Source organism: Theobroma umbraticum, unplaced genomic scaffold (assembly GCF_002168275.2).
Source record: "Theobroma umbraticum cultivar Fairchild unplaced genomic scaffold, ASM216827v3 scaffold_20.0, whole genome shotgun sequence".
Taxonomy (NCBI): domain Eukaryota; kingdom Viridiplantae; phylum Streptophyta; class Magnoliopsida; order Malvales; family Malvaceae; genus Theobroma; species Theobroma umbraticum.
This window is the reverse complement of record NW_018397266.1, coordinates 290,864-315,866: the sequence shown is the minus strand read 5'-3', so window position 1 is coordinate 315,866 and position 25,003 is coordinate 290,864. Positions and strand designations below refer to the sequence as shown.

The window sequence follows — 25,003 nt, the reverse complement described above, 5'->3', positions numbered from 1 at the left end:
ATAAGAACATAACTCGTGAATATTGTACTTGTTTCGAATTACTTTCATTACTATCTTTGTAAAGTGGTTATTTTGTGCAAAATAGTTATTCTATTCATATTAATTGTTCTGCATGGATTAGTGCTATACTTATTTTGGTTGTTTGCATGAAATAGTGTTTCAATTGTTTTAGTTGTATTGTGTGAAGTAGTGTTTTACTTATTTTAATTATTTTGATTATTCTTTGTACAATATTACACTATAAAACCATTTAAAAAAGAATACGTTAGTAGCCAGAATGAACTATTTACACATGTGAGCTTATAGATAGTAATTTATAAGTGATTTTAGGCTTGTAGCTTATACCTTTCTAGAAGTAAATATTTTTGTAGACTCCCTTATCAAATTTGGTGTTGATAAAATTGAAATGTCTTATGCATGATTATAGAATGAGGTGGATTTTGATGATATTTGTTCATGTCTTTTTAAGACTGTTACAGTTAATATTTTAACCTTCATTTGTACATTTACATTTGATTACTTTGATGAAGATTATAATGATGTATCAATTTGAAAAGTAGTGGGAAGAATGAGCCTTAATTTTGATCGTTCTCCAACGAGGTCGTTGTAGTATAGTGGTGAGTATTCCCGCCTGTCACGCGGGCGACCCGGGTTCGATCCCCGGCAACGGCGAAGGTTTTCTTTTTCCTTGTCAAAAATATTTTTATTGATCGAATAAATTTTTTTTATTCCGAAGTGGAGGGAAACACAGCATTCCGTGACTTCAGTTCCCGCCATCAAAAACATCTCTCTGAATCCTTTTTACTTCGCCATTCTCTCTCTCTCTCTCTCTCTCTCTCTCTGTAATTTTGCTTTTTACTCATTTCTTTGAATGGCGAAAACTAAAGAAGAAGAAGAAGCAGCGAAATCAGACGGTCTGGAGATCATCTCCATCGGATCCCTTTACAAAGGCCCCTGGGACAAGAAGTATTGGAGCTCCTCTAGGGTTCGTTGTGTTTTCTTTTTATTATCTCTCCTTTTAATTTGATGTTGAATGATCTCGTTTACGTTGTGTTTGGCTTGGTTACATGATTTGGATATTCTATTGTTACGAGCAAAGACTGGAAGTTAAAAATGAAGAGTGAGATATAATTCGAGGATTTTTCTGATTGAAATTTGAATTATGACTAAATTAACATTTTAAACTCTAGTGATTATTCATATATTTTTGAAATTTGCTGTTTAAATGCAATTGAGTTGATATTTTCAAGCTCACAATTTATACATGCCTTATCAACTTAAGAAAACCAATTAACTCTTATTGTTGCCGATATAAGTAATATTTTTATTCCAATTGTGCTGTGAAAATGTAAACGAAATATTGGAAGTTCTAATCGCAAATCCTAGAAGGTTTTGGCAATAAGAAAAAAATTGAACTAATAGCTGAAGATTGAAGAAAAAGGATTAAAAACGTGCAACTGTAATAGGAAAGTTTAGTTTCAAAAGGCTACATAATTTAGTCTAGGAGAAGTGAATTTTGAGTAAAATAGAATAGAGGATGTACCACTTAAGCAGTTCAATGACTATTTTAATTGGAAAAGCTATATTTATTTTTTTTTTTTGAAGTTGAATTAGCTTAAAATGAATTGAACTTTGTTTACTGAAGGGATAAATAGTTAGCAAAATTTGTTTTGAACTAATATGCTTATCAGAGGATATGGGGTACCTCATTGTAATATCATTATGTTGGTATGAGCTTCTGTTTTATTTGAGTGGTTTAATCTTGTTATTCTGTAGGGTAAAGATCGATATCCTTATCCTGTGGGATATCAAGCTGTTCGGGCTCACAATGGAAGCACTTATATGACGGAAATTCATGAAGGTCCTAAAGGGCCTTTATTTGTGGTGAGTAGGCAGACTTAAGGTTTTTAGCTTGCACTCACATCTTCTTTTCCAGTGTTACTTTTCTCAGTCAGTTTACTAAAGTATAAGTGTGCCTCTATCTGTATGCAGATCTCTTGTGATGGACAATCGTGTTCTGGACAAACTCCAGACATTGCATGGGATAAATTTCAGAAAACAGGTTGCCCACATTTGAAGATATGGCATGGAAAGAGATTCTCATGCAAGATAGATGGTGTGGAGGTATACCTTGCTACTTCCTTAGCACTTTGAAGTTGCATTTTGTTTTCATCTCCATTTTTGGTTAGTGAGATTGCTGTAAAAAAATTAAATATGGATAATTGTGGCTTTGCTGATATTGCCTTTATGTTCTTCGTTTTAAACTGGATGACAATTCATCTCTAACTTTCCTTGTTTTAGAGCTCTCTTCGGTCAAATCCATGCACTATATTTGTTGATGGTCTGTACCTCCTTGGTCTCTGGAGGGAAAATTTATTTTAGAGGAAATATTTCCCAATTAAAACAAAATAATCTAGGGGCTGCTCTGGAGACTATTCAAACTTTAGCCAAAGTGATGAGAATGTGTGAGCATGTGGAATCCTTGGAGTTACTGTCTTTATCTGTCTTCTATACCTTAAAGACTAATCTCAGAGACCGTTAGATAGAGAGTAATAAACATGATCAGGCTCTGACGTCAAGGTGAAGCGGTATGATACAGAGCATATAAGGTGAACCTTTTTTTTTGGCAGATTTTGTCTGGGTGGCTCAGGTTATTGTATTCTTTGCAACCTACACCATAAAAGTGCTCTACAGATAATGATGTCAATTATATTCATGAATTTCATGTACATGTTTTAAACCTTTTGCTTGTTCTTGGCTGTTTTTTTTTACATTGTGGTCCTTCTTTGGACTCCTTGATTCTGCACTGTGTTTTACTTGCCCACTGGTCAGAAATCCATTTCCTGTATCATTATATTCTTACTTTTTCCTTAAATATGGATGGCGAAAACCATAGATGAATGCACAGAGTAAGCTCCTTTTTTCTTTGCATGTAACATGCAGTTTTTTGGATTCAAAAATCCATTAATCCAAAGGTTACTTCGGGAATTGGTGGCAAATGTCAATGGAACAGCAGAAAGGAGTTTGTTATCTTCCAGATTCTGCAATGGGGCTTCTATAATGGAACATGACAATCAGAGCTCAAGTATCTGTACTCCTCCTGATTTACGACCATACTTGGCCAAATCACAGATCAGGAAAAAGAGAAGTACAAGGTGTGAAATAATGCAAAACAAGAATGGGCCTGGCCTTAAACGACCACGATCTAACGACCTGACTTGTGATGCTGAGGCTTCAAATTTAGTACAAGGGAATCAGGTGAATCCTAAGCATGGGTTTCCTCACACTGCTTCAAAAGAAGAAAATGAAAAACTTCCAGTAGCATCAGCAGTGCACTCAAAATCAGTGGGGGAAGATGATAACTACTCTTCAGCCAAAGATGGGTTTCAATTGAAATGTGTTGATTTCTCAGATCATCATGGGGAGAAAGAAGTCAAGAGCAAGTTCGTTAGTTCCCAAAATGCAAAATCCACTAGAGTAGCTAACAGCACATCTAAAGAGGTAAGACTGGTTATTACATCTTTCTGTCAATTTAGTTCATCCCCTTTAGAAGAAAATGCTGATGCCTTTTAATTCTCATACATGTTTCTTCTGTCTTCTTGCAAAATTTAGGTGCTTATAGCTTGCATTAGTCTTACCACCTGAGAGCTATGCTTTTAGAAGCTATTTCACCAAAATTATCATCCTCTTCCTTTTTGGGGAAAATATATTTTAAATCATTGTTTTATAATCAGTTGGTACAGTATTTGCTTGTCAATTACGGGAGTGAAGTCAATTGGTACAATATTAGAAGCATTCTTAACTTCTTACAGTTGGATAGGTCAGGAGATACTGAACTGGAAGGATTCGTTTTTCCAGTAAAAACCAATGCCAAAGCTAGAGTTTCACCAGTTCCAAATGACTCCCTGGGCATCAATGATGTTGATCTTTTTGCACCTGATACTTTGGATTTTGTGGAAGGTATTTCTTCTTTGCAGTACTTACAGTACATTGTTACCCAGCTTCCTTTTCAATTGTTGATAGTTTATCATTGTGAACTCCCAATATTTAGTAGTTGACCACAATATCAATGCAGATGATTGTACAAATCTTGCTTCAAGTGCAAGGGATACAACTAGCAGTGTGAAAGAAGAGTTAACTTCTGCTAATGTAGTCTTTTCTGATGGCTTGGTGATTGAGTCTCATCAAGAAGATGAAGTAGGAACATCTAATTCAAATACAGGTTCTGAAAAAAGTGATTCTGATTCAGTCGGTCAGGAAATGGCTAAGTTGATGATGACGGTTTTACTTCCTCAAGCTATTCCTTTGCTTAAGGAGTCTTCAAAGAAGAAAAGGGAAATTGTTAACCCATGCAAACTGTTGCCCCAAATGGTGAATTCTCGAGTGAACAACATTGAAACTAACCATTTGTTGAATCTTCGATCTTCTGGTACAGGCAATCTTGAAACATTTGACTTTTTCTATGAACATGTTATTCTTTGGCATGTAGTATCGAACACCTTTAGTTCCAATCCTTTGTAGCTTCATGCTAATCTTTTTCTTGCCTCTCGATCATAAGTTTTTTCTGCTAAACTTGCAGCCATCATCCTAACTGAGGAAGCACGTGCAGAACAGGACAAGGGAATGCATACCCAAAGTATAGACCATGGTTCACTTGTGCCAAATCTTGAACATGTGAACTCTGTTATTCTTGACAGTTTTGAGGATGATCAGGCAGGGGATCATGTAGCTAAACAAGCTGTATCGTTTTCCAAAAGTGTGGAGGTTGATCAAACTAGTTTCAATAAAGACACATATCATTCCAATATTCAGGAACAGTTTGTTAGTATCAATGTGAAGCAGGAAACATCAGATTGTTGCGATGAGATCTCTGAAAACCAAGATACAATCTGCCATAAGGAAGTAAACATGGCTTCAAATAAAAAGCCTCATGGGAGTGACATAACGATGTCTGAGTCTACTTCAGGCCATGTGTCTCTAATCATGAAAGCTTTCTCTGAAGATATCCAGGGTGTTTGTGTAAATTTGGATGAAAACTCAGCAGATATTGAAAACCATTCTATGGAAAAGAAGTCCAAGAATGCACTTAATTGTACTAAAGGTAATGACATTCAACCAGCCTTTCCTGAAAATTCAGCTGTCAAGTTTTCTTGTAAGTCCTCACAGGGCAAGCAAGTATTTCCTGAATTGATTGACAAGATATCAGTCTGGCTCAGAATGAAAGGTCTTAGTTTCCTACTAGCCTGCTCTCAACCTATAATTATTTTAAATTTACCTTCATAGTTAGAAACTACGTCACTCAGAACAGAGCTTATATTCTCCAAAGTTGTGAAAATATAGCTGTAGGAGCTGTAAATCATGCAATTTACTATATCTGATTGTCAGTTTACAAAATTTAAATATCTCGAACTCATGATAATTTTATTCTTTCTGTCTCAGTTAATCATGATTTTTATGATTTTCAACATGATGCAAATAATCATGTTTCTGCAGATGTAGATACAAATGATAATAATCCAAGTGGCATTGGAAGTCCTGTGCAATTATCAGGGAAGGACATAAGTGCCGACACCAGAACTCCTAAAACTAACTCTTCCTATCAAGCCCAACATAAAGTATATACTAGAAAGAAAGTCTCAAAACAAGCTTATTCAACTAGAAAATACACTGGTCCTCTCTCTGAAAGTATCATATACAGAAATACTGGAGATGATTATTGCCCTAATGAGTCTGCTACGACAGGAATTTCACTTGTTTCAAAGAGTTATCACTCTTCTGATGACAAACCATGCAATAGAGATATCTGTGATGCTACAGACAAGCTTGAAGGACAGTCGTATGGACTGCCAGTGGAGAAAACTACTACAGATTGCAAACCTGAAATGAGTGATATGCCACCTGAGCTGTCTAATCGAAATCAAAAGTTGGTTTGTGCCTCTAAAGCAAAGGGTGCATCATGCTTACTTGTTCCATCTGTTTCACTTGAAAGGGGATTTCAAGAAAACTGTCACAAGGAGAGGCTTGAGCATAGCAGCAGTGTAGAAAATGGCTGTCCTGCATCTTGTCAAAATCAGGTTACTAGTGTTTTTGACAAGAACAGATCTAAAGCAAGGGAAGTTCAAGGTAGTTCAGATGTCAACCATTGCAGGGATGTAGAGCTTAATAGTGATCTAAGGGGCATTGTCAACCTTGTAGGAGGCTATTTCCATCCTTTGCCTATTTCATCAGTATTGCTGGGTGCAAAAGGAAATGAAATCCACATTTGTGTTTTATGTGGTCTTCTTGTAGATAAGGACAGAACCTTGTTCATCTACAGGGTATCTATTGAAGAACCAAGGATAGGATGCCCTTCTTTTGTTGGTTACACATCAGTAACATTGCCATTTTCAGAAGTAAGCTTTGGTGGGCGGATATGTTGTAATATATAAACTCTTCAGCCATTTTTATTGTACTTATTGATTCCTTGACTTTGTTGCTTACCCGTTCAGTGATAAAATTTGTGACGTTTTTCTGTGCTTTCCTAGATTGATTCAGAAAGATGTGGCTTACAATTCACCCCGGATGGGCAATGTCTTGTTTTACTTGACAGTATTAAAACGCCTTATTGCAGGTTGATTGTTTCTTCGATTTTCTATCTTGTTAAAGCAGATTTGAAAAAACAGTAATATTATTCTAATATCTGATTTCTTTTCTTAGGGAAGGGAGAATAGATTGTACCTGCTCAATATGTTCTTCAGGCTGCTCTAATGAGAATGCAGTAAAAATTCTGCAAGTAAATCATGGTTATGTTTCTTTGGTTGTGAAATTGGAAACAGCTGAAAGTGTGCAATGTATATTGGTTTGTGAAAATAACTATCTTGTTGCTGCTGGAAAGAGTGGGAGACTGCATCTTTGGGTCATGAATTCAACATGGAGGTGAATGTCTTCCCTTTCTCTCTATCTAATATAACAACCTCTTCATTATCATAGCGGATGGTATGATCTTTGTTTTGTTCTGCAAAATGCTTAGTTTGTGGTTTTAAGCAGCAGATTCATATTGTAGCAGTGAATTCAGCTGTTGAAAGGGGATGTTTGCTTTATATAATTTGAAGATAACTGTACTTTCACCCTTTTCCTTCTACCCTCTCGAAACATGTTTTCTTGGCTAATTGTTGTTATTGAAGCGTGCAATTTTACCTGTCTTCCTTGTCCATTTTTTGCAGTGCATGGACAGAAGAATTTATTCTACCAGCTGGTGACTGCATATCTTCTTGTGTAGTGGAATTGAAGAGAATTCCAAAGTGTGCTCATCTGGTGATTGGGCATAATGTTATTGGGGAATTTGTTGTATGGTATGTAGCGTTCTGTTGAAAATTGTATTCTTTTATAGTTATTTGGTGATCCTGAGTGTATATTGTCTGTAATTGCTGGGTAACATTGTGGAAATATTAATTTATTAATAGGTACTGCTTTTTTATATCCTTTCGTGCATCATTTTGTGCATAAGGCTCCAGAGGGATTTTCTTGTATTTGCCTCTCCACCTAAAATCTGATTAGTTACTGATAGAAAACAGGTTTTATTTCTCAGGGATATTTTGAAAAGGCTCATCATCTCAAGATTTTCTGCTTCTGGCAATCCAATTAAGCAATTCTTACCAATCAGTTTATTCAGTTGGCAGCCTGTTTTCAGCTATGCTGATATGAATGGACGCATTGATGAAATCATCACGACAACAAAAATTTTGTCTTCTGAACATAGGGACTGTTATTTTCTTCCATCAGAGGGGGAAGATATTGCTCTCTGGCTTCTTCTCTCAACTGTCTCTGATTTTGAGGCTCAGTACGAACGTTTACCTAGTACTTGCCTAGCAAATCAAGCCAGATCATGGAGGCTAGCTTTACTGGTCAAGGATAGGGTGATCTTGGGGAGTACACTGGATCCAAGGTACTCTAAAGTTCTATTTCTATGTCTTAAATCTAGATTGGGTTTTTGTACTCATAATGAAAGAGACATACTGTTCATAGAAATCGAATCATTCTATTGTTTTTTTTTAAGGCAGTGAGTAACTTGTTTTCTGGTAAAAGATAATATTTTTCTTTGATGCATGCCAATCCATATTTGGATCTATGAAAATTTTAATTTTATTTTCTCCAATTTATGTTTTCCTCCTCTGTTTGTAGTAACCAAAAGAATTTGGGAACTGCTCATCCTAAATGGTAGAATATACTTTGATCTCCTTAGGCTATCCTGTTTCCCTAAATCATCTTATTACTCGTTGTGGAGGTATATGCAACCAAGTGAAGATAGATTGTGAAACAAAACAGTATACTATTTGGTGTGCCTTTTCAAGGAAACCTAATTTACTGGATTACGTTCCAAGGTGATCATTTATGTGGGAGTGCATTGGGTACTTGCAGCTGTTTTATGTGGTGCTTGGGTTTCTATAAAGAAAGGAAGAAATAGATTGCTACTGTATCAATTTTATTTAAGCTGGCTAAGTATACACTAGAGAAAAGAAGTTTCTGAGAATTAGCAAGTAAATATGTAAAAAACAATTGATGAACTTCATTGTGCAGGGCTGCTGCAATTGGTGCATCATTTGATCACGGGATCATAGGAAGAGATGATGGGCTAGTGTATATGTGGGAATTGTCCACAGGAGCTAGACTTGGTGTCTTGCATCATTTCAAAGGTATGCCTCAAATTTGCTTTCATAACTCCTCAACCGAGAACTAGTGGAATTTGTTTCTGTTATTGTGAATTGAAAGAAAGGGAACACTCATCTGACAAACAGCATCTTTCCTCCTTGGACATTTTAGAGCTATGGTTTAAACAGCAGAATTTTTACTTAAAAAACTCTATCTGATAAAATTCTATTTAGAGAAAGTAGAAATAGATTGTCTCGCAAAATTCACTTGATTGTCCAAATACAGGAAACACATCCTCTCTTCTCGTCTTGCTTAGATTAGATGTTGAAGCCACTTTTTGAGTTCATCCATCTGCCGTTTCAGAAAATTCTAATACTTTTAACAGTATTTGTTGTCGTAGTGATAACAATGCACATGCATCTAATTGCATCAATGCCCTTCTTTTTAAATATTAGCTATTAAAATAAAAACTCCTTGATGGGCTCACTTAGTAGTTTGTGGTTTTTGGAAAGTGTGGTTCCTTGATAAGGTATTAAAGCTTTTTTGATCTAGTAGTTCCAACTTTCGAGTTTGAATCTTGGTTTTTACTATTCCTCCTTTTTATGGGCCAATGGTTGTACAGCTGAAGGAGACAGCCTCTCCATGTTCATAAACTCCTCATCCCTAGTGAAGGCTAGATTCCATCTTAGGTTCTTGATATAATTACGAAAGGGACTCTTAGCAGCCAAGCTAGTTGACACCTTTGGCTGTCTTTTCTTTATTCTGTTAAATTAGATTTAAACGAGGTATGTAATATGCCTGTACTTGATCTACATGACCAAGGCAAGGGATTTGCGTCCAAAAGAGCAATGTTAGAGATCAACATTAAACTCATTCTTGAACCTTCACCATACAGCCTAAGCTATTAGTTGCTTGGTCCTTTGACATGCAAGTTTTGATTATAATGAACATAGGAGAACCTCTGGTTCGGTTGTGATGAATTTCAATGGACTATAAGCTTTCATACTTAAGCTTTGCTTCAATGTTATGCGTACATAGCTGATTTTCGACTGTGATGTGGTGATCAGGTCGCAGTGTTTCATGCATTGCAACTGATGATTTGAGGCCAGATGTTGTAGCTGTAGCTGCTGATGATGGCCAGCTGCTGATTTATCTACACAGCCAAGAGAATTTTGCAAATAAGTAAGACACTAATAGCAAATAAGCTATTTGGTCTCTTTCATGGCTTCCTCTTAGTGCTTCAATCTGTAACTGTGTAGTTAATACTCATTACAACTGACTCGTTCTGCTGGGTCACATACACATTTTGTATGTGGATTTAGCAATATAACAAATGTTTGTTTCAGCTGGAATGAATTATACCCATGTTGAAAATGCCTAGATCTGGTTTTTACTGTTTTTCGTTTTGCTAAACCATATGCTCGAGTTGTTGCATCACTATGATTAAATTGCCGGAAGTTTAGACCCACATGGCGATGTGGAGGCTGATGTGTTTTTTTGGCAATTTTAGGTGCTGATTGGGATTACTCTTTGCCATTATCTATTTGGCATTGATCGTGCTGGAACCAGTGAATGTCAACATAGGGCTATGCTAATCCAGACACATAAAACAAATGTGAGGTGAAAGATAAAGATAGCTGTGTTCTTTTTTAAATCATGTTCAAATAAAATAGATCTAATTTAATTCTTAAAAATATAAATTAGTACTAGCTACCAAAAAATAAAAATCATATGCGTATGTATATACATACATTATTAAAATAAATTTTTACTTATCAACCAATTAAAACTTCTTAGAAGCTTATTAAGTGGTTAATTGGTTGACATTTATTCATCAATTAGACCTTTAAGCATTATTTTTTTTAAAAAAAATGATATTATAACCTTATTGTTATTAAATACATATAAAATAAAAGTGTGACATAAATATATATGTAAATTAAATAAACTAGATATATGATTAAATAATAGATTTAAATTATTATATTATCATGTAATTGGGAAAATCGTATATGAATTTTTTTTAATAAAACATATATCGATTAACTATTGCGATAATAAACCCAGAAATATAAATTTTCGGGTTGTCGGGCATGTAATTTTTTTATTGCAAAGAAGAATTACTGCAGTGTTTTGAAGTGTAGTCCTTGTTGCTTTTTCCATTCCTTGACTGTTTCTTTGGCATGCTTTTGTTCATTCCCTGTGTCAAATCTTGATTCATTAGGCTTTAAATTAAAGGATCTGAAAAAGTTGAGCTGCATCTGAGCAGTAGACCGAAATGATTCAGAGAAAAAGAAAGGGAATGGAGAAAACAAGATCCGAAACATTCTTGGGTGTGTGGCTATGGACTTCAACCTGCTACAGAAAGTTACAGCCCGGACATGACAGGACGAAATATAATTAAAGTAGATCACAGGGACCAGCCATTGATGAAACCAGTGGGCCTCTAACGTTCTCTCTTGGCCTTATTCATTCAATGCAGGGCAATGGTGTCCCACTCCCGCTCTTCACGAGCACAAAAAGTGTTGGAAATCTTCTATCTTTTTGTTAACTTTTGCCCAAATGATAATTGAATTTCAGAATGTTTTCAGGTTCAAATTTCAAATCCCACTCCAGAAGGTAATCATCTCAGACCAAATACACCTTTGAATGATCACAAAATAATGACAGACAGATTTTCAGATTCAAATTCTATGCCTTATTGTATTAAACTTGGAGGTAAGACGAGATGCATTAATCCAAAAAAAAGGAACTGCCATAAAACAACCCCAAATGTGAAAAATACCAAATGATAGTAATGATGATAATCCAAGTTTGTGACTGTATCTAAAGACAAGAAGCCACTAATTCAAAAACTTTCTACTTAAGAGGTGCCATTGGGTGTCTTTGCTGCAGGTTTTCCTCCAGGAGAGTTGACCTCATCCCAAGCTTCAATCCATGTAACCATGGCATCGGCTAGCTTAATGAAGTAGGGATCCACTTCGCCCAGCTTCGTCTTGACCTGATCGGCAAGCGCAAGGTAACATTTCTGTACAGTGGTGCAATCCTTAGGGAGGACAACAGACTGGAAGAATGGGATTGCTTTTTCTTGCCAAAAGATGCCATTGTACTCCTTTTTGAGGTTAACAAAAGGGTTGCTGGCTTTGCTGTGCCATATGTAGGGTAGACCAGTCTTGACTCCCAGTCCCAAATGGTCACATATAACCTGCACATTCAGAGACACGCATGATTAAATGCAAAAAAATCAGAGGTTAGTAATGAATTTCATAGTAGCATTTTGTATTGGCACGTGTTCTAACTCTGTCATATTGTCACGTATAGACAAAATGTCTGCCAAAAATACCTAACTTGGTTTCAGCATATAAAGATCCATAGCTTACAGTTATCATGAAACGAAGATAATGCTTGGACACAAAGGATTGGATGAGAAACAGTTCACTGAAACAGAATGATAGGGGAGATCACATGATGGAAACAAAGATTCAGAAAAAACAGTACCTTCATGCACCAGCCAGCCCACATATCATCATAACGTCCAATTGGCTGTCCATCACCCATGAGTCCAAAGTACATTGCAGGTCCGATGAGTTCGCGGTCAAATGCCAGATTCATACCGCACATTGGGAACAGAGTTCCCTTAGGAACTGTCATGACTGCATCAACATACCTTGATAAACAGAAACAAGTAGTAAACAACTATTACCCAAACCAAGGTCAAATGACCATTTACTCGGTTACATTCCCCAAGGTGAGATGCATATACCTAGTATTTCTCTCAAGAGGCTTGACAAGCTGGGTTGGTGCATCATAGTCAGGGATGTTGAGCCACAAGCCATGCGAAACCGCGGTAGGGGCACCCCCTCGGAGACTGAAGGGGTAACCACGGACAAAGTCTGCACCTTCCCTGTATGGATCATAGAGTGTGTTGAAGAAATGTGGGGTGGATGGTGTTAGGAGGTTCTTAATGTGCTGCTCGAGCGCATTGATATCTTTCCCAGACGGATCTTTGGCAACCTAAACATCAAAACCAGAAGATGTTAAAAATTGAAATTGTTGAAGTTTTCATAGGAAGAAACAATCTAAGAGAACCTAAAGGAATGAAAGGTTCTACAAAATAAGCTAAATAATATAAAAAGAGCAAAATCAAAGAATAATTCAAATCATCATCTATCTGATTAGATCTATTATGTACAATTACATTACTCAAACTTTAGGCACAATAATAACATTAATCAACAGATTGCAAATCTAATATGCTAACATAAACAACCAAATCAACAGTTAATTGTCAGCACTAATATCATTATCTAACAGCAAATGCAAGCAATGGCAGAGGAAAACAACCTACAATCTAACAAATTACTCTGAATTCAGCCACATTCACCAATAAATTCATATGCTATGAAGACTTAAACTTATCTTTCTCTTGTCCAGTGATAAACAAGACCAAGACATAAAAATAAAACAAAATAAAAGCCAACGTTATTCCTTACCTTCCCCTGCTTTTTCCCATAAACCAAACAGAGAACAGAGTAAAAAGAAAATACTACATCATTTTAAAAAGAATTAAAAACCCAAAAAGGAGAAAGCTTTAAGAAAAGGGTAGTAGAGCAACATACAAAGCAATCATCATCAATGGTGAAGATGTATTTTTTCTTGGAAACAAGGTAACCGAAGCATCTACAAGCAGAGTCCTTGAAGGAAATGCAAGAAGCCTTTGGACCCAAAATCCTATTGATATCGTTCCTGTTATAGAGCTCATAGTCAAAGCCATCGGGAACCCTGATGGTCTTTGAAGGGTCACCGTCTTGGACAATGATCAGATGGTATTTCTCGAAAAAGGGTCTCCACATCTCCAAGAAGTCAAGGTTTCTAATGGTGGGTATGACAATGTCGAGTTCATCTTTTAACAAGGGTGTGGGTTTGGCTGAAGAAGTTGCCATGGAAGATAGATAGAGAGACAGAGACACAGACGGTGGGGGAAACGGAGTCAAAAGAAGAAGAAGAGCCAAGGAGTTCAACTTGAACGACTAAGGCGGAGATATGTCTCTCTACATATAAAGAAGATATTTTTTATTTTTATTTTTATTTTTATTTTCTTTTTAAATTTTTTATTAGTCAAGAAATGACACTATTGGATACATCCTTCACGTTTTGATTACTGTGAATTAGGGTTCTTTTAACCTCTTAAGCATTATCTCTAATATGATTTGGTGGGGTGGTCTAATGTTTTCAGTCAAAAAAGGAAGTCTATTATTTTTTCTTTTGGTAGTACAGCTAAGAAAATTAGAATTCAGTTTCTTTTAACAAGGAAAGTTTTTTATTGCTATAATTATTTGGTAACTATACAACCATTCTTCAATATAGATTCATTAAAATCTAATGGTTGTTACCTTATTTAATAAGTGAAATTCAATCCCGAAAAAAAAAAGGTCTCAATGATTAAAATTTCGCAACATAAAAATCTCGATAATGAATTTTAAAGATGGCAAGACATTGTTTACTAGAAAGGAAAGTATTACTTCTTATTATGCAATTCAAAGACTTAAAAGTGAGTATTATATCTTACTTTTTTTTGTTCTGAGTTTATCAATTTTTATTTTAAAATGTTTTGTGTATAAATATAGATATATATCAATCAAGATTAATTGTAGGGTTTTTTTTAATATTTTAAAATACAAAAAGATTCCAAAAAAATCAATTAAAATATGAGAGTTTCTTTATGAATAATAAAGATAGAATATAGTCTAATTGTCTTTAATAATTTTGCATAATTAATACACAATTTTCTAGACAGTTTCCACTTGGTTTTGATTTATTAGGCAATGGTTGGCCCTGTCTCTTCCTCTATGGACTAATGGATTCAATATTTTCAACAGGAGATGCATGTGTCTAGTTGCCAAAATTAATACACAATATTTTCAATATTTTCTTACACTTCCAAGTACACTGCTTAAAATTGTTATTAGTTTCTTCTAATCCTTTTATTCTCTAATCAAAATCACCTCCCCCCCCCCCTTTATTTAGAGTTATATTTTCACCCAAATAATTGGTTGGATAAAAGTAGAAAACATGTGGTTAGGGTGAGTTTGCATCAAGAAAAATCAAAATGTGTTCATCTAAATCACAATATTAAACAGTAATACGAAACAAAATTTAGATTATAATTAGAGTATTTGATTCAATAATCCGTAGTCCAACCATTGGATTGAAAAATAGAAAGTAATAACTAGGAGGCTTGACATGGTACAAGGAAGAAAGAAAGAAGATAAAAGAGTTACGGAATATTCGGACAGATTAATGAATAATTAACATCGCTCCCAACATGAACCTGATAATCCGAACATGACAGGTTTTGGTAGTTTTATTTTGTCAGAGTGGAATATGGAAAAAAAAAAGGTTAAAAATTAATTAAAAAATGGAGCAAAAGAGATTCTAACCTTGATAGGAACGTGGCTTGACAGCCACAGGAAGGTCATGGGTTACATGTATTTTTCACGTTCTCAGCCTGTTAACTGTTAAAATGATACATTAACAATGTGACATTGTTGAAGCCTCCCCTAAACGTTTTTGCAAAGCACATGTCACAGACTACCTGCCCCTGGCTTTTCTATTGTTTTCACATGAAAAGTATCTAACCAAAAATGGGTTAATCCTCCCAACACAAAAAAATCTAACTTTGTGGCTGAAGAGGGCTTCTTCCAGGCCCAGGTTCAAGTAGCAGCTGCTTTCCTTTTCAGCTTCCCAGGTAATTTCAGCCCAGCTCAGCTTCACATCGCATTGTCCCAGGTGATGCTGAGTCTTCCCACAGTTGTCAGTCTTGGCAGTAATATATACATGCTATTATCTTCATTTCTTTAGAGGTAATGTTTGTTAGAAACTGTTCTGTACTTTGATACCCTAATGTGCAGTCCCTTGGGTGCCTCAACTCTTGGGAATTGGCGGATTTCATTTGTACCAACTTCCTCCCACCTGCACGGAAAAAACCATTTCTATCTAGTCAGTACATTTGTTGTGGGCCAAGCAGGGGAGGGAAACTCTTAATGAGCAACTGTACCCAACCTGTAACTGGTAACAAAATAGTGAAGGAAAGTAGAAATTTGGAAAATGCCCAATTCCTTTCCAGGACATAGCCTGCTGCCTCCTCCAAATAGGAAGCAGTAATTGTGAGACTCCAAGTTCTTATCCTGCAGTTCCATTTTGTTAATATTTTCATGTACTTGCAGGCTTAAAAGCTGTAAAATGAACTATGGGATACTTTCAAGTTTGTAGTTGCACTCACCAGCCATCTCCATGGATTGAAGGATAAAGGCTCTGGATAAAGGAATGGATCATAATTAATTTCCCTTGTGTAAACGTATATTCTCCACCCTTTGGGAATGGTAAATCCTGACAAAGCACAATGCAAAGTGTTAGATACTCGCACCACATTTTGAATCTTGTACCTTATCCCGCAACACCAGAAAGATTCTGGCTGTGTGGCAAAAACCTGAAACTTCACAAAGGAAAAGTGGCCACTTTAAAGCTCAGAGTTCCCTTGAACATACCGTTTACTTCCATATCTTCTGTTGTCTTCCTCAATACCCCATTAACAATTGTAGCTAACCTTGAGGTTTCAAAAATTACCTACATAGAAAAGAGATTGATTAAAGCTTTAGTAAACAATAGATTAGCTGTAGAACATATCAGAAGCTGGTGGCAAGATTCAGATATTGCTCACAGCACGAGTAAAACTCATAGACTTGTAATCATTCCAGTCGATTGCCTCCCCTGGCTTTTTCTTTTCTCGGATACTGACATGCTCTTCCTATGCAAGTAGAAGGGTACCAGGATCATCAAAACCATAATAAAGAAACACAGAGAATTCAAACAGGCGGAACTGTCACTCACTCTTAGTTCTTGAAGGGCTTTAGGATGATCATGGAGATACTTGATGGCCATCATTGAAGTAGTCGAGACAGTTTCATAACCCGAGTACATGATAGTAATTATTTGATCAATTATCTCCTCGTCGCAGAGATTGTACTTTGAGTCTTTGCAATCTAGAAGGCGGTGAAGCATGTCATCGTAGACTGTTGGAAAGGCCCTTCTCTCCTCCATAATCTGTTTCAACATCTTGATGATTCTTCTCCTTCCCTGATAGAGTCACCATTGAACACTGGGATCGAACTCCTCTATAAAAGATCATATAGAAATGTTTTCAGGCCATTATTTAGTATTTCAACGGTATACCTGGATCCCATGATGGTAATTTGCCCCTGGAATGTTTATAGGCAGTGATAGCGTTCCTACTAATAACTTATCAAACTCTGGTTTGAAAATCTCATATAATGAAGTTGATTCCTTTTCAAGAATTTGCTTGAAGGATAGGGACAACGCCATCTGACAGAGTAATTCCAAAAAGAAAGAAAGAGTTAAGCATACTGTTTGATATCTGGGCAAACTTTTTTTTCTTAAAATCTTAATCTTATAGCAGTGTCTTGTGAACATTTCTGATCTTTATTAACCATTTTTGGTTTTACTTAGGCGTTTACCCATAATCGTAGTCGATGTCAAACCTCATGAGAGTTTTCATCTTCTTTTCACTCATAAACTGTACTTTCCCTATGGTTGAAACAGTCTAACTATAAGGAAAATGCAATGATGACAGATTTAAGACTCATGAACCCAAAGCCATTGTATGCTTAACAACTAATAGAAAGAAACAGTTTTTACTCTGTGCTTCTGCTTCATTTACATCTAAAACTTCTTTCTCTTCTATTTCCTGTTAAAAGTTGTGCTTATTATGTGCAAACCTCATTGGTTCTTTCTTGGATGTCGATAGTACTTTCTTCATTCCAGTTCTCAAGGAAAGATCTCATAAGCTTGTCAATTTTTGGGAGAAGCTCGTCTTTGATCACGAGAGGGCCAATGAGAGACAGCAATGACCCTCTTATGCGCTTGTGAGCAGAACCATGCACGGCTGCAATGTTGCATTTCCCTAGTATATCAAGCATGGATTGAGGGTAGCCAGGCACAAGCCCTTTTCCTTCATTCATAAGGATGTATCTGTTGAGCTCAGGATCCATGGAAACAACAGTTGGACACCCCAATATGTGAGTCTTGAATAAACTTCCATGCCTGTCAAAACAAATGTGAGAGATTTGAAAGGAGGAAGCATGGTTTTCTTCTTCTTCTTCTTTTTTTTTTTTTAAATTTGGCTTTACAATTTGAAGACATATAACTAGAAGTTCCATTAGAACTGTGTTCTTGTCAAAGATTTAACTCTTTTTGTCTCATGCAGCTTTATAGAGGAATGATTTTTAGTGGCTAGAGTCTCATTGTTAATTCATTCCAAACACATCCAAGGGACATTGGTCTTTGCCTCTGATATGCAATCACCGTTATATGATTGTTTCCATGCAAAGATACCGTATGGAACAAAATGGAAAGATCCATAAACCAATGCATGCTCATTGTTGTTATCTAATGACTTTCTGAAACAAGAAAGGGAAGCTTCCCAGTTCACAAAAGGGCTGACTGAAGCTAAACTATTCCGCCTTTCTCATGCTATCTTTTAGTTGAAACGATCAAAAAACAGAACTTGCTACACTTAAAACAAAAAGAGGAAGCAGAAAAGTCTCATTTACAAGTCAACCAACTTGAGAGAAAGAGGGAGACAGTGTGCGGGGTGAGCAGAAAAAAGCTTACCTTGCTCTTTGCTTTTTCATGAAATTTGGTCCATGTTTGAGGAACTCTGTAGTTTCACCAAAAACTGGCCAACCCATAGTCCCTGGAGGCAAGCCTTTTCTTCTACTATATGTTATGTCATTCCATTTCAACATAGCAAAGCAGGTACAGAACCCCAAAGCAAGCCAACAAGCTACTACTACCACCAAGAATGCCATTGATGCTCCCAGGAAAACCTCAAGAGGAGTGCTGCAAAATGGTATGGCTTGTTCAGGCTTTTAAGAATGTAAAAGGTATGTGCCTTGACAACTACAACAGAGTTGAGGCAAGAGAGAGAGACAAAAGGGCAATTCCTAAATAGGCCAAAACCATACACCTACCTAATAAGGCCCTACTATTATGAATAGCTGAGTGTAGTAATAAATGTAATAATAAAGACTACAAAACTTTAATCTTAACAGAGAACCACTGCGGTCTTAATTGCAGTATCTTTTGCCTCAAAAATATGGTCAAAAAGGTAACTTGTTAATACATTTGAAATGTATTAGAGAGTTGCAATGCCCCATGGACTAAACTTAGTCACAGAGTCAATACATCTGAGGACATCATACAAGATTGCTATGACAGCATTGCAATCAACGAAATCATGTTTTTGTGCATGAATTCTGATTAATTCTAATTCAAAATTCTCTAATGTGGAGTTACTAATGGAGATTTTATGCCAACTATTTGGCAGGGTTCCACTCAATCACTTGGAACACAATTTAACCTGAGGATGTCATGACTTGACTCCAAATATAAAAAATGGCCCCAATTTAAGTTGTTGGGGGTTTGAGTTCAAGGCTAAATGACAGGAAATCATATTGGAGTTCAAAGTTTTGAATGCTATGTTGACTAGTGCATACCAAACGATTTATCTGTTACATGACATATAACAGCGGGCAAAGACCCTTGGTACCTTTGGAAAAATACCGTGAGAGAGCCAAAGATAGTTTTGTTTTGCCTTTTCAACTCTGCTTCTGCAAAAAGTTTGAAGTGCTATGGTCCTTGCAGCATTGTTGTAATGTGCCTAAAGGAATATCATGAACTGGCAAAAGAGAGTTCATAGAAATGGGTGCCAAGAAACTATTTGGGAAATACCTTTGGCAAATCAGTAACTGTACTATTGACTTTTGGACTATGCTCTTGATAAATATCTTACCAAAGTAGTTTTTTAAATCAACTGATAAATTACCTGTCAGTGTTTTAATACCCCATGAAACTCTTAAACCTTCATTAAATTCCTTGAAGGATAAACAAAATGATATGTATGTTTACCTCTACTTGATCTCCGCAACCCCAGCAACCAAATTCAATAAGCCTTCAAGCTCAACGTACAAATTCCAGTATATGTTGCACGGTTAAGAAAAACAAGTAAATTTAGCAGGTACCACAAGCCAGTTAAAGAGTCAATGACTTTTTTTCAAACCATTGATGACATTCAAGCATTAGAAACTTATTTTCACGTATCAAATCATAACTTGTACACAGAAACAATGTCAAACATGAGGAAAGCGAAAAAGATAGCTAGTGCTTTACAAAGTTTGTTTTGGGTTAGGAGAAAAGAAAAGAAAGGTTTTCTAGATCCTTAGGACTAGCAAATGGCCAATTTAGACCCTCCCACAAAGTTTGAACCAAAGGGAAGAGCGAGGGGCATCCAATGCAACAATAGCACCTATTTTTTTTCTGTGCCAATGAAATTCCGAGAAGAGAGCACCCCAAAGTTTTTCCATTGTTGAATGATGTGGGATGGTTCATGATTGATGCTCAATTTGACTTGGTTCACAACAAGCCGTAAAGAGTGGGTGGATGAGTTTTACATGCAGGGCCAAACTGCAAGGCCGTGTGTGTAAATGTCAGCCAGTTCCCACGTGCAATTGTTTTTATTCTCTTCTTTGATGTGATTTATCATTTGCCTTTGCCCCTCTGCCCTTCCTCCCATTCTGCTACTATAACTGATTGCTCCGGTTTCTCCTTCCCCATCCATGTTAACTTTCCCTTCCTTCACAACCCTTTCTTTTTCATAGTTTATCTTGGACCAAACCAAGAAATTCTTTAGCTTGGTTTCTTCAAATGTGGAAAGAACATGTTCTTTTGGTATCAAACACATATTGTCAACCCCTAGTATAGTACGTAGGAGATTTATAGCATTTTCCTTCATCCACCCTGCATTAATCCAAGTATGTTGAGAAAGAAAGCTGAAAAGCCTTGTAATCTGGATCTGGAAGTTTTCTTAACGTGGCTTTGGTGGAGCTATCTCTATAAAAACGATACAGGTTAAGCTTTGTAAAGAAATTATCATAGACAAAACCATGAAAATGGTGGGGTGGGGGTGGGGGGGAATCTCTTGCTTTACAGTCAACAATAACCCATGGTGTAATATAAGAAAAATGAAGCATGTTTCCTGTCCAAGTCATATAGATAGAGGTAATTTACCTAGTTCCTTAGTCCCTTTTTTTAATGCTAGATCCTAATAGACTTCTTAAATTTATACTCTTGAGATTGCTAGCATGTGATTGATACTTCCTAATAGCACCTCACATGCTTCATTTAAGACACAAAGAATGAATAGACTACCCATAGTAGTTTTCAGAGTTTGGTTGAACATTAAGTCCTAGAATCACAAGACTCAAGCTCTGACTGAGTTTTTAAATATACAGTCTTTTCTTTTCCTTCGTTTTCTTTGGTGCTAAAGATCATTTTCTTCTTGCAAGGTCTGCCATGTTTTGAAACCCCCACCAATCCTTTAGTCAAAGTATTATATCCCATTGGACTGATCTGCTAAGCTGTGCTACCCAGAGTCAAAATTCGACTCAGTTAACATATTTCTTTATTTCTTTCTCCTCAAGTTGAACTTTCGGTCAAACTCTTGGGCCCTTGAGCCAAATTGCCAAAATCAGTAGGACATTGCTATTCTAGGAGTCTAGCTTATTCAGTGATACACTAGCACAAGCCAAAGAAATTAGATAATTTCAAATCCTCATCTGATTAGCTGCAAAACCAAGTTCTGAAGCTTTTGAATGGTTGTCTAAACAAGTGACCATTCCTCCTTGTCAGGGTTGAATTTTAATGAATAATGCAACTTATGAATTGGGCACATAAAGTATAAACATTATTTGTGGTGCTCATCAATAAATTTAAACCTCTGCATCATCTACCAATGCAACAACTTTTCCACAGTTCACACCACAATTTCCAGTTTCTGATAAGTTGTTACAAAATGCATATTCCATCCACATTTAAGGAGAGCATGCTGCTGATGATGATCCGGGCTGCATGCCAAAAATGTGAAAACAATTAAAAAGTGCTTTTTTTCTCTTACGATGATATATGCACAATCAGACCATAAATTGCAGTAAATGAGAGGTACAGGCCTATAGCTATCTGTTAGCCCCAAATTAAGATCTGAAGCAATTGCTGGTAACTATAGTTAAGGAGGGTGGCAATTGGTAATTGGTTTGGGTTTGGGCTGCAGCATTTCATGCGGCACTTGTTTACATGATTTGCCCAAGGTAGGACTAACGTTTGGACTTAAAAACTCATAAACCGGTTGCTTCTTGAGCTTTAAAGCCTACATAAAGCAGGGCAGTAACAAAAATAGGAGTCTTACTAATGTGAAGAATGAGTTATGATCTTGTTCCAACAAAAATGGATTTGGGGCACAAAATTAGATCTCTTTTCAGCTAAAGCTGACTTAATAGTGGAGCAGACAACTTTTATGTTCAGCACATGCTATGCTAGCTTTAACTTATTTGCTGCACTCGGCAGATAATGCTTCCTCATACCAGTTTCCTGATATGTTGCTCAGACTTGGGGTACAATTGTCAGGTGAAACAGGTGTGTCCATAGCCTCATACTTATATCCATTTTGAGGCATCTGCTATGTGTCCAATAAGGAAAATGAAAAGCTGAAAACAACATGGGTCACCTGTTTACTATGTGTGTACGCTACCCTAAGAAATGGCCTCTGTACTTCAATGCTAGTTCAATACACGTGACTTCTGAAAAATTAGAAGAAAAAAGTGTAATACTGATCTTACCACGCATGAATGGACATCATCACAGCCACACAACAGCTTCCCATTCAATTTATCAACAGCTTGAAACACTCCTCCTCCGTCACTTCTCTGCAACAATAATCCCAAGCAAACATTTCTTTGAATTGAGATGAATATCCCTGATGCAAAACCATGGAACTGCTTATCTAAGAGCAAGATACCTAGGGTAAAATACGTACCTTATAATAGTTAACTGCGACAAAGTTAGCCCACCGACTGCCTGCTGCCCCATAGCATGAATCCAGCATACTAACAACGACTGCTGAATTGTCTTCACAAGTCATCCCTTTGATTGGAATTGAGTGGAAGTGATTTACCAAAACCAGAGATTTAGTTTTGTCATTAAGTGATGCTGACTCTCCCCGGTTACCACATTCTCCTGTACGCTCCCCATCATCCCCATCTGAAATCAATGTTAAAATCTTATTTAGACACAAATTCTCTAATAAGTTAACTGATGAACTGAGGCAGTGGTATTACATTGATTCTCAACCATGTAGTTCCACTGATATGCTATTCCTTCACTTTCTTGCTTAGACTTCTTTGAAGTGAAGACAACCAGCCTTTGGTTGTTTGCAACCATATCCTTCACTAATGGCCAATCTTGACCATTTTGAGGCATGCTTGAGACTGGAAACCAATACTTCATTAAACCCGAATCTTTGAAAACTTTTGATAACCCATTTGGGGTGTCAACATAGTCTTCTAGGAGCAGTGTCACAATTTCTAATGGATTTGCGGATAAAAAGGCCTCTACTTCCTTGAATGTGTCAATGGCAAGCCCCTATAAAGAAACGTATACTTGTTACTACCCTATTTTCCATTCTCCAAACAATTTCTGTTTCTCCTCCAAGACGATGCAAATTGGAAATGTAAATGGTGTTTTCTGCTTAAAACAATGAGATCTGAATTACTTACAAATGCAGTATAATCATGGCACTTCCCTTCAAACGAATGGCACAGCCATATGTCTCCTTTAAAATCATATGTGTCCAGCATCAATGCTCGAACTCCATTCTGTAAAATGTAACAGTTTGTAAAAGAAATCAATCAGCGAGAGATGAATTCTGGAATACAGGAACAGGATTACTCCCCCCAAAAGAAAGGGTGCTTACATTTAACTGCTGCGTTACAGTGTCTTCCTGATTGGTAAAGGTAATTCGGATTCCAGTATGAAGCGGCTCTGCTTCGTTGGCAAAGGAATTGTGAGTCGTCAGAAACGCATATTTGTTGAATGGTAAAGAATCGTTCTGCCAGAAACATGACATCACAGTAAAAACAACAAACAAATTCATGATCTTGCCTGTTAACAATAATGGCCATCAAGAACAGCGATGGCCAACAAGAACTGAATTATGTAATTCAAGGAACATAAAGAGACAAAGATATAAACTTTACCACAAGCTTGAATTGGTTTGTAGTTGCTGATCGGATACATCTAGAGCCATCAAATGCTTCAGAACAGGAAAAACAAGACAGCCCCGGTTGGCAGTCTCCATCAGATGAACATTCCTCCAGGAGCTACAAAAAAAAACATCATTAAGATCAAAGACGACTTAAAAGACTACAAAAACCAAACCAAAGGACAGCTACAACTAAACAATTGCGGATAACTTAGTAACCTTGCATTGCCCATTAGAGCAAGCAGAAGTAATAGTATTAGTAACAGCAAAACAGAGAAAAACTGAAACTAGGAGCATAGGCACGTTTCTTGGGAGACCCATTGTCCAGAAAAACTGAAAAAGAAAAAGGGTATAATCGGGGTATTGGAAGAGGAATATAAATTGATGGTGGGTTCTGGAACTATGACCCAAAATCTACGGAGGTATTGCCACTAAAAATGGAGGCAAAGGAAAGGAAGGAAACGCCTTGTCATGGTAAATTCAGGGGAAAACATGCAGTGTAACTGGCACTGAATCTAGTCCTAAATGACACAATTGGAAAGTGTGCTGTCACATTTCTGTCGTTCATAATTTCATACTCAAAACAGATTGGAACAGAATCCACTTGGCTTCCTCCCTGCCCACTTCACCATTTTTGTTAAGACCTAAAGCAAATCCCATTAGTCTTTATATAAGAATTAGAGTGGGATTAAAATGTCTTAAACTAGACTTAGGACATCAAATATATTATTAATATATTTATATAAAAATATATTATAAATAATCTTTCGAAGTTATGGACTAAATTATCCTTCTTAATCAAAAAATTGGCACAAATTAAACGAATTCAATTAATTTCAATCAATTATTTCGATATAAATTGATTAATATTCATTAAATAAGTAATGTAAAAAAAATTCAATTAATATTTTTTTCTATTTCAAAATAATTATTTAATATTATAAAGTGCTCTAAATAATAGTAACTATTAGTAATTATTGCCACGTAGCATTAAGTCATTGACCTCGAACTGCCACGCAGACTACGTTGAATATAACTGGACCAGGTCGCCAAGGCCCAACCTCGGTCCACGATTAATTAACTACCCTGTCTTCCAAATGGCCTTGCCAGTCTACCTCACGCGGCCATTTCTGTAGGGTTGACGGTGGTTCCTTGCTCTGGCTGCTCTCTCTATTCAACGAAGGAGACTGCCCGCCACGCTTCAAT

At 36.5% G+C, this 25,003-nt stretch overlaps 4 protein-coding genes and 1 non-coding gene across 10 annotated transcripts; 2 read left to right on the top strand and 3 right to left on the bottom strand.

Annotated features, from left to right (window-relative positions):
- The first annotated feature begins 600 nt into the window (after window positions 1–600).
- Window positions 601–672, top strand: TRNAD-GUC (transfer RNA aspartic acid (anticodon GUC)). Its single transcript has one exon. It is a non-coding gene; the product is annotated as a tRNA-Asp (tRNA).
- Window positions 673–746: 74 nt separating this feature from the next.
- Window positions 747–11,236, top strand: LOC110423041 (DNA binding protein). Of its 5 annotated transcripts, none has more exons than XR_002445798.1 (16): window positions 747–985; window positions 1,777–1,884; window positions 1,993–2,124; window positions 2,944–3,501; window positions 3,813–3,960; window positions 4,076–4,429; window positions 4,580–5,101; window positions 5,494–6,392; window positions 6,525–6,610; window positions 6,697–6,915; window positions 7,203–7,331; window positions 7,568–7,924; window positions 8,557–8,672; window positions 9,696–9,810; window positions 10,139–10,243; window positions 11,111–11,236. XR_002445798.1 is itself a non-coding variant. In XM_021437141.2 (15 exons), the coding sequence occupies exons 1-15, from the start codon at window positions 872–874 to the stop codon at window positions 10,143–10,145; spliced, it is 3,864 nt and encodes a 1,287-aa protein (XP_021292816.1). In that variant the 5' UTR covers window positions 747–871; the 3' UTR covers window positions 10,146–10,426. The 5 variants fall into 5 exon arrangements, 2 of the variants coding, with proteins under 2 accessions (XP_021292816.1, XP_089640777.1); XR_002445797.2 differs by having other exon boundaries at window positions 10,853–11,227; XR_002445796.2 differs by having other exon boundaries at window positions 10,139–10,248; window positions 10,853–11,227.
- Window positions 11,237–11,361: 125 nt separating this feature from the next.
- LOC110423043 (putative UDP-arabinopyranose mutase 2) lies at window positions 11,362–13,669 on the bottom strand. The gene is made up of 4 exons (XM_021437142.2): window positions 13,248–13,669; window positions 12,392–12,642; window positions 12,127–12,295; window positions 11,362–11,833 (listed from the first exon to the last, which is right to left on the bottom strand). Exons 1-4 carry the CDS (start codon window positions 13,569–13,571, stop codon window positions 11,492–11,494), a joined length of 1,086 nt encoding a protein of 361 aa, XP_021292817.1. The 5' UTR covers window positions 13,572–13,669; the 3' UTR covers window positions 11,362–11,491.
- Window positions 13,670–15,177: 1,508 nt separating this feature from the next.
- LOC110423345 (cytochrome P450 85A1-like) lies at window positions 15,178–19,743 on the bottom strand. 2 transcript variants are annotated; one of them, XM_021437557.1, is made up of 10 exons: window positions 19,615–19,743; window positions 18,319–18,546; window positions 17,424–17,748; window positions 16,861–17,010; window positions 16,519–16,764; window positions 16,349–16,435; window positions 16,176–16,254; window positions 15,911–16,017; window positions 15,691–15,815; window positions 15,178–15,600 (listed from the first exon to the last, which is right to left on the bottom strand). In XM_021437557.1, exons 2-10 carry the CDS (start codon window positions 18,513–18,515, stop codon window positions 15,486–15,488), a joined length of 1,431 nt encoding a protein of 476 aa, XP_021293232.1. In that variant the 5' UTR covers window positions 18,516–18,546; window positions 19,615–19,743; the 3' UTR covers window positions 15,178–15,485. The 2 variants fall into 2 exon arrangements, with proteins under 2 accessions (XP_021293232.1, XP_021293233.1); XM_021437558.1 differs by lacking the exon at window positions 19,615–19,743 and having other exon boundaries at window positions 18,319–18,589.
- A 1,571-nt stretch (window positions 19,744–21,314) lies between these two features.
- LOC110423271 (PI-PLC X domain-containing protein At5g67130-like) lies at window positions 21,315–24,409 on the bottom strand. The gene is made up of 8 exons (XM_021437441.1): window positions 24,017–24,409; window positions 23,793–23,915; window positions 23,510–23,644; window positions 23,313–23,411; window positions 22,875–23,178; window positions 22,574–22,797; window positions 22,377–22,463; window positions 21,315–21,608 (listed from the first exon to the last, which is right to left on the bottom strand). The coding sequence occupies exons 1-8, from the start codon at window positions 24,116–24,118 to the stop codon at window positions 21,576–21,578; spliced, it is 1,107 nt and encodes a 368-aa protein (XP_021293116.1). The 5' UTR covers window positions 24,119–24,409; the 3' UTR covers window positions 21,315–21,575.
- Window positions 24,410–25,003: the final 594 nt, after the last annotated feature.

Bases quoted from the DNA above. Each gene is read 5' to 3' on its own strand.
- LOC110423041 (XM_021437141.2), top strand. From the start codon at position 872: ATGGCGAAAACTAAAGAAGAAGAAGAAGCAGCGAAATCAGACGGTCTG. The intron at 1,885-1,992 runs GTGAGTAGGCAG...ATCTGTATGCAG, and splicing joins CTAAAGGGCCTTTATTTGTG to ATCTCTTGTGATGGACAATC. The intron at 6,393-6,524 runs GTAAGCTTTGGT...GTGCTTTCCTAG, and splicing joins TAACATTGCCATTTTCAGAA to ATTGATTCAGAAAGATGTGG.
- LOC110423043 (XM_021437142.2), bottom strand. From the start codon at position 13,571: ATGGCAACTTCTTCAGCCAAACCCACACCCTTGTTAAAAGATGAACTC. The intron at 12,296-12,391 runs GTATATGCATCT...CTGTTTATCAAG, and splicing joins CCTCTTGAGAGAAATACTAG to GTATGTTGATGCAGTCATGA. The intron at 11,834-12,126 runs GTACTGTTTTTT...CTGAATGTGCAG, and splicing joins GGGCTGGCTGGTGCATGAAG to GTTATATGTGACCATTTGGG.
- LOC110423345 (XM_021437557.1), bottom strand. From the start codon at position 18,515: ATGGCATTCTTGGTGGTAGTAGTAGCTTGTTGGCTTGCTTTGGGGTTC. The intron at 16,255-16,348 runs GTGAGCAATATC...TTTTCTATGTAG, and splicing joins CTATGAGTTTTACTCGTGCT to GTAATTTTTGAAACCTCAAG. The intron at 15,816-15,910 runs GTGAGTGCAACT...ATGGAACTGCAG, and splicing joins TCAATCCATGGAGATGGCTG to GATAAGAACTTGGAGTCTCA.
- LOC110423271 (XM_021437441.1), bottom strand. From the start codon at position 24,118: ATGGGTCTCCCAAGAAACGTGCCTATGCTCCTAGTTTCAGTTTTTCTC. The intron at 23,179-23,312 runs GTAAGTAATTCA...GTTTCTTTATAG, and splicing joins GCCATGATTATACTGCATTT to GGGCTTGCCATTGACACATT. The intron at 22,464-22,573 runs GTACGTATTTTA...TTATTGTTGCAG, and splicing joins TCGCAGTTAACTATTATAAG to AGAAGTGACGGAGGAGGAGT.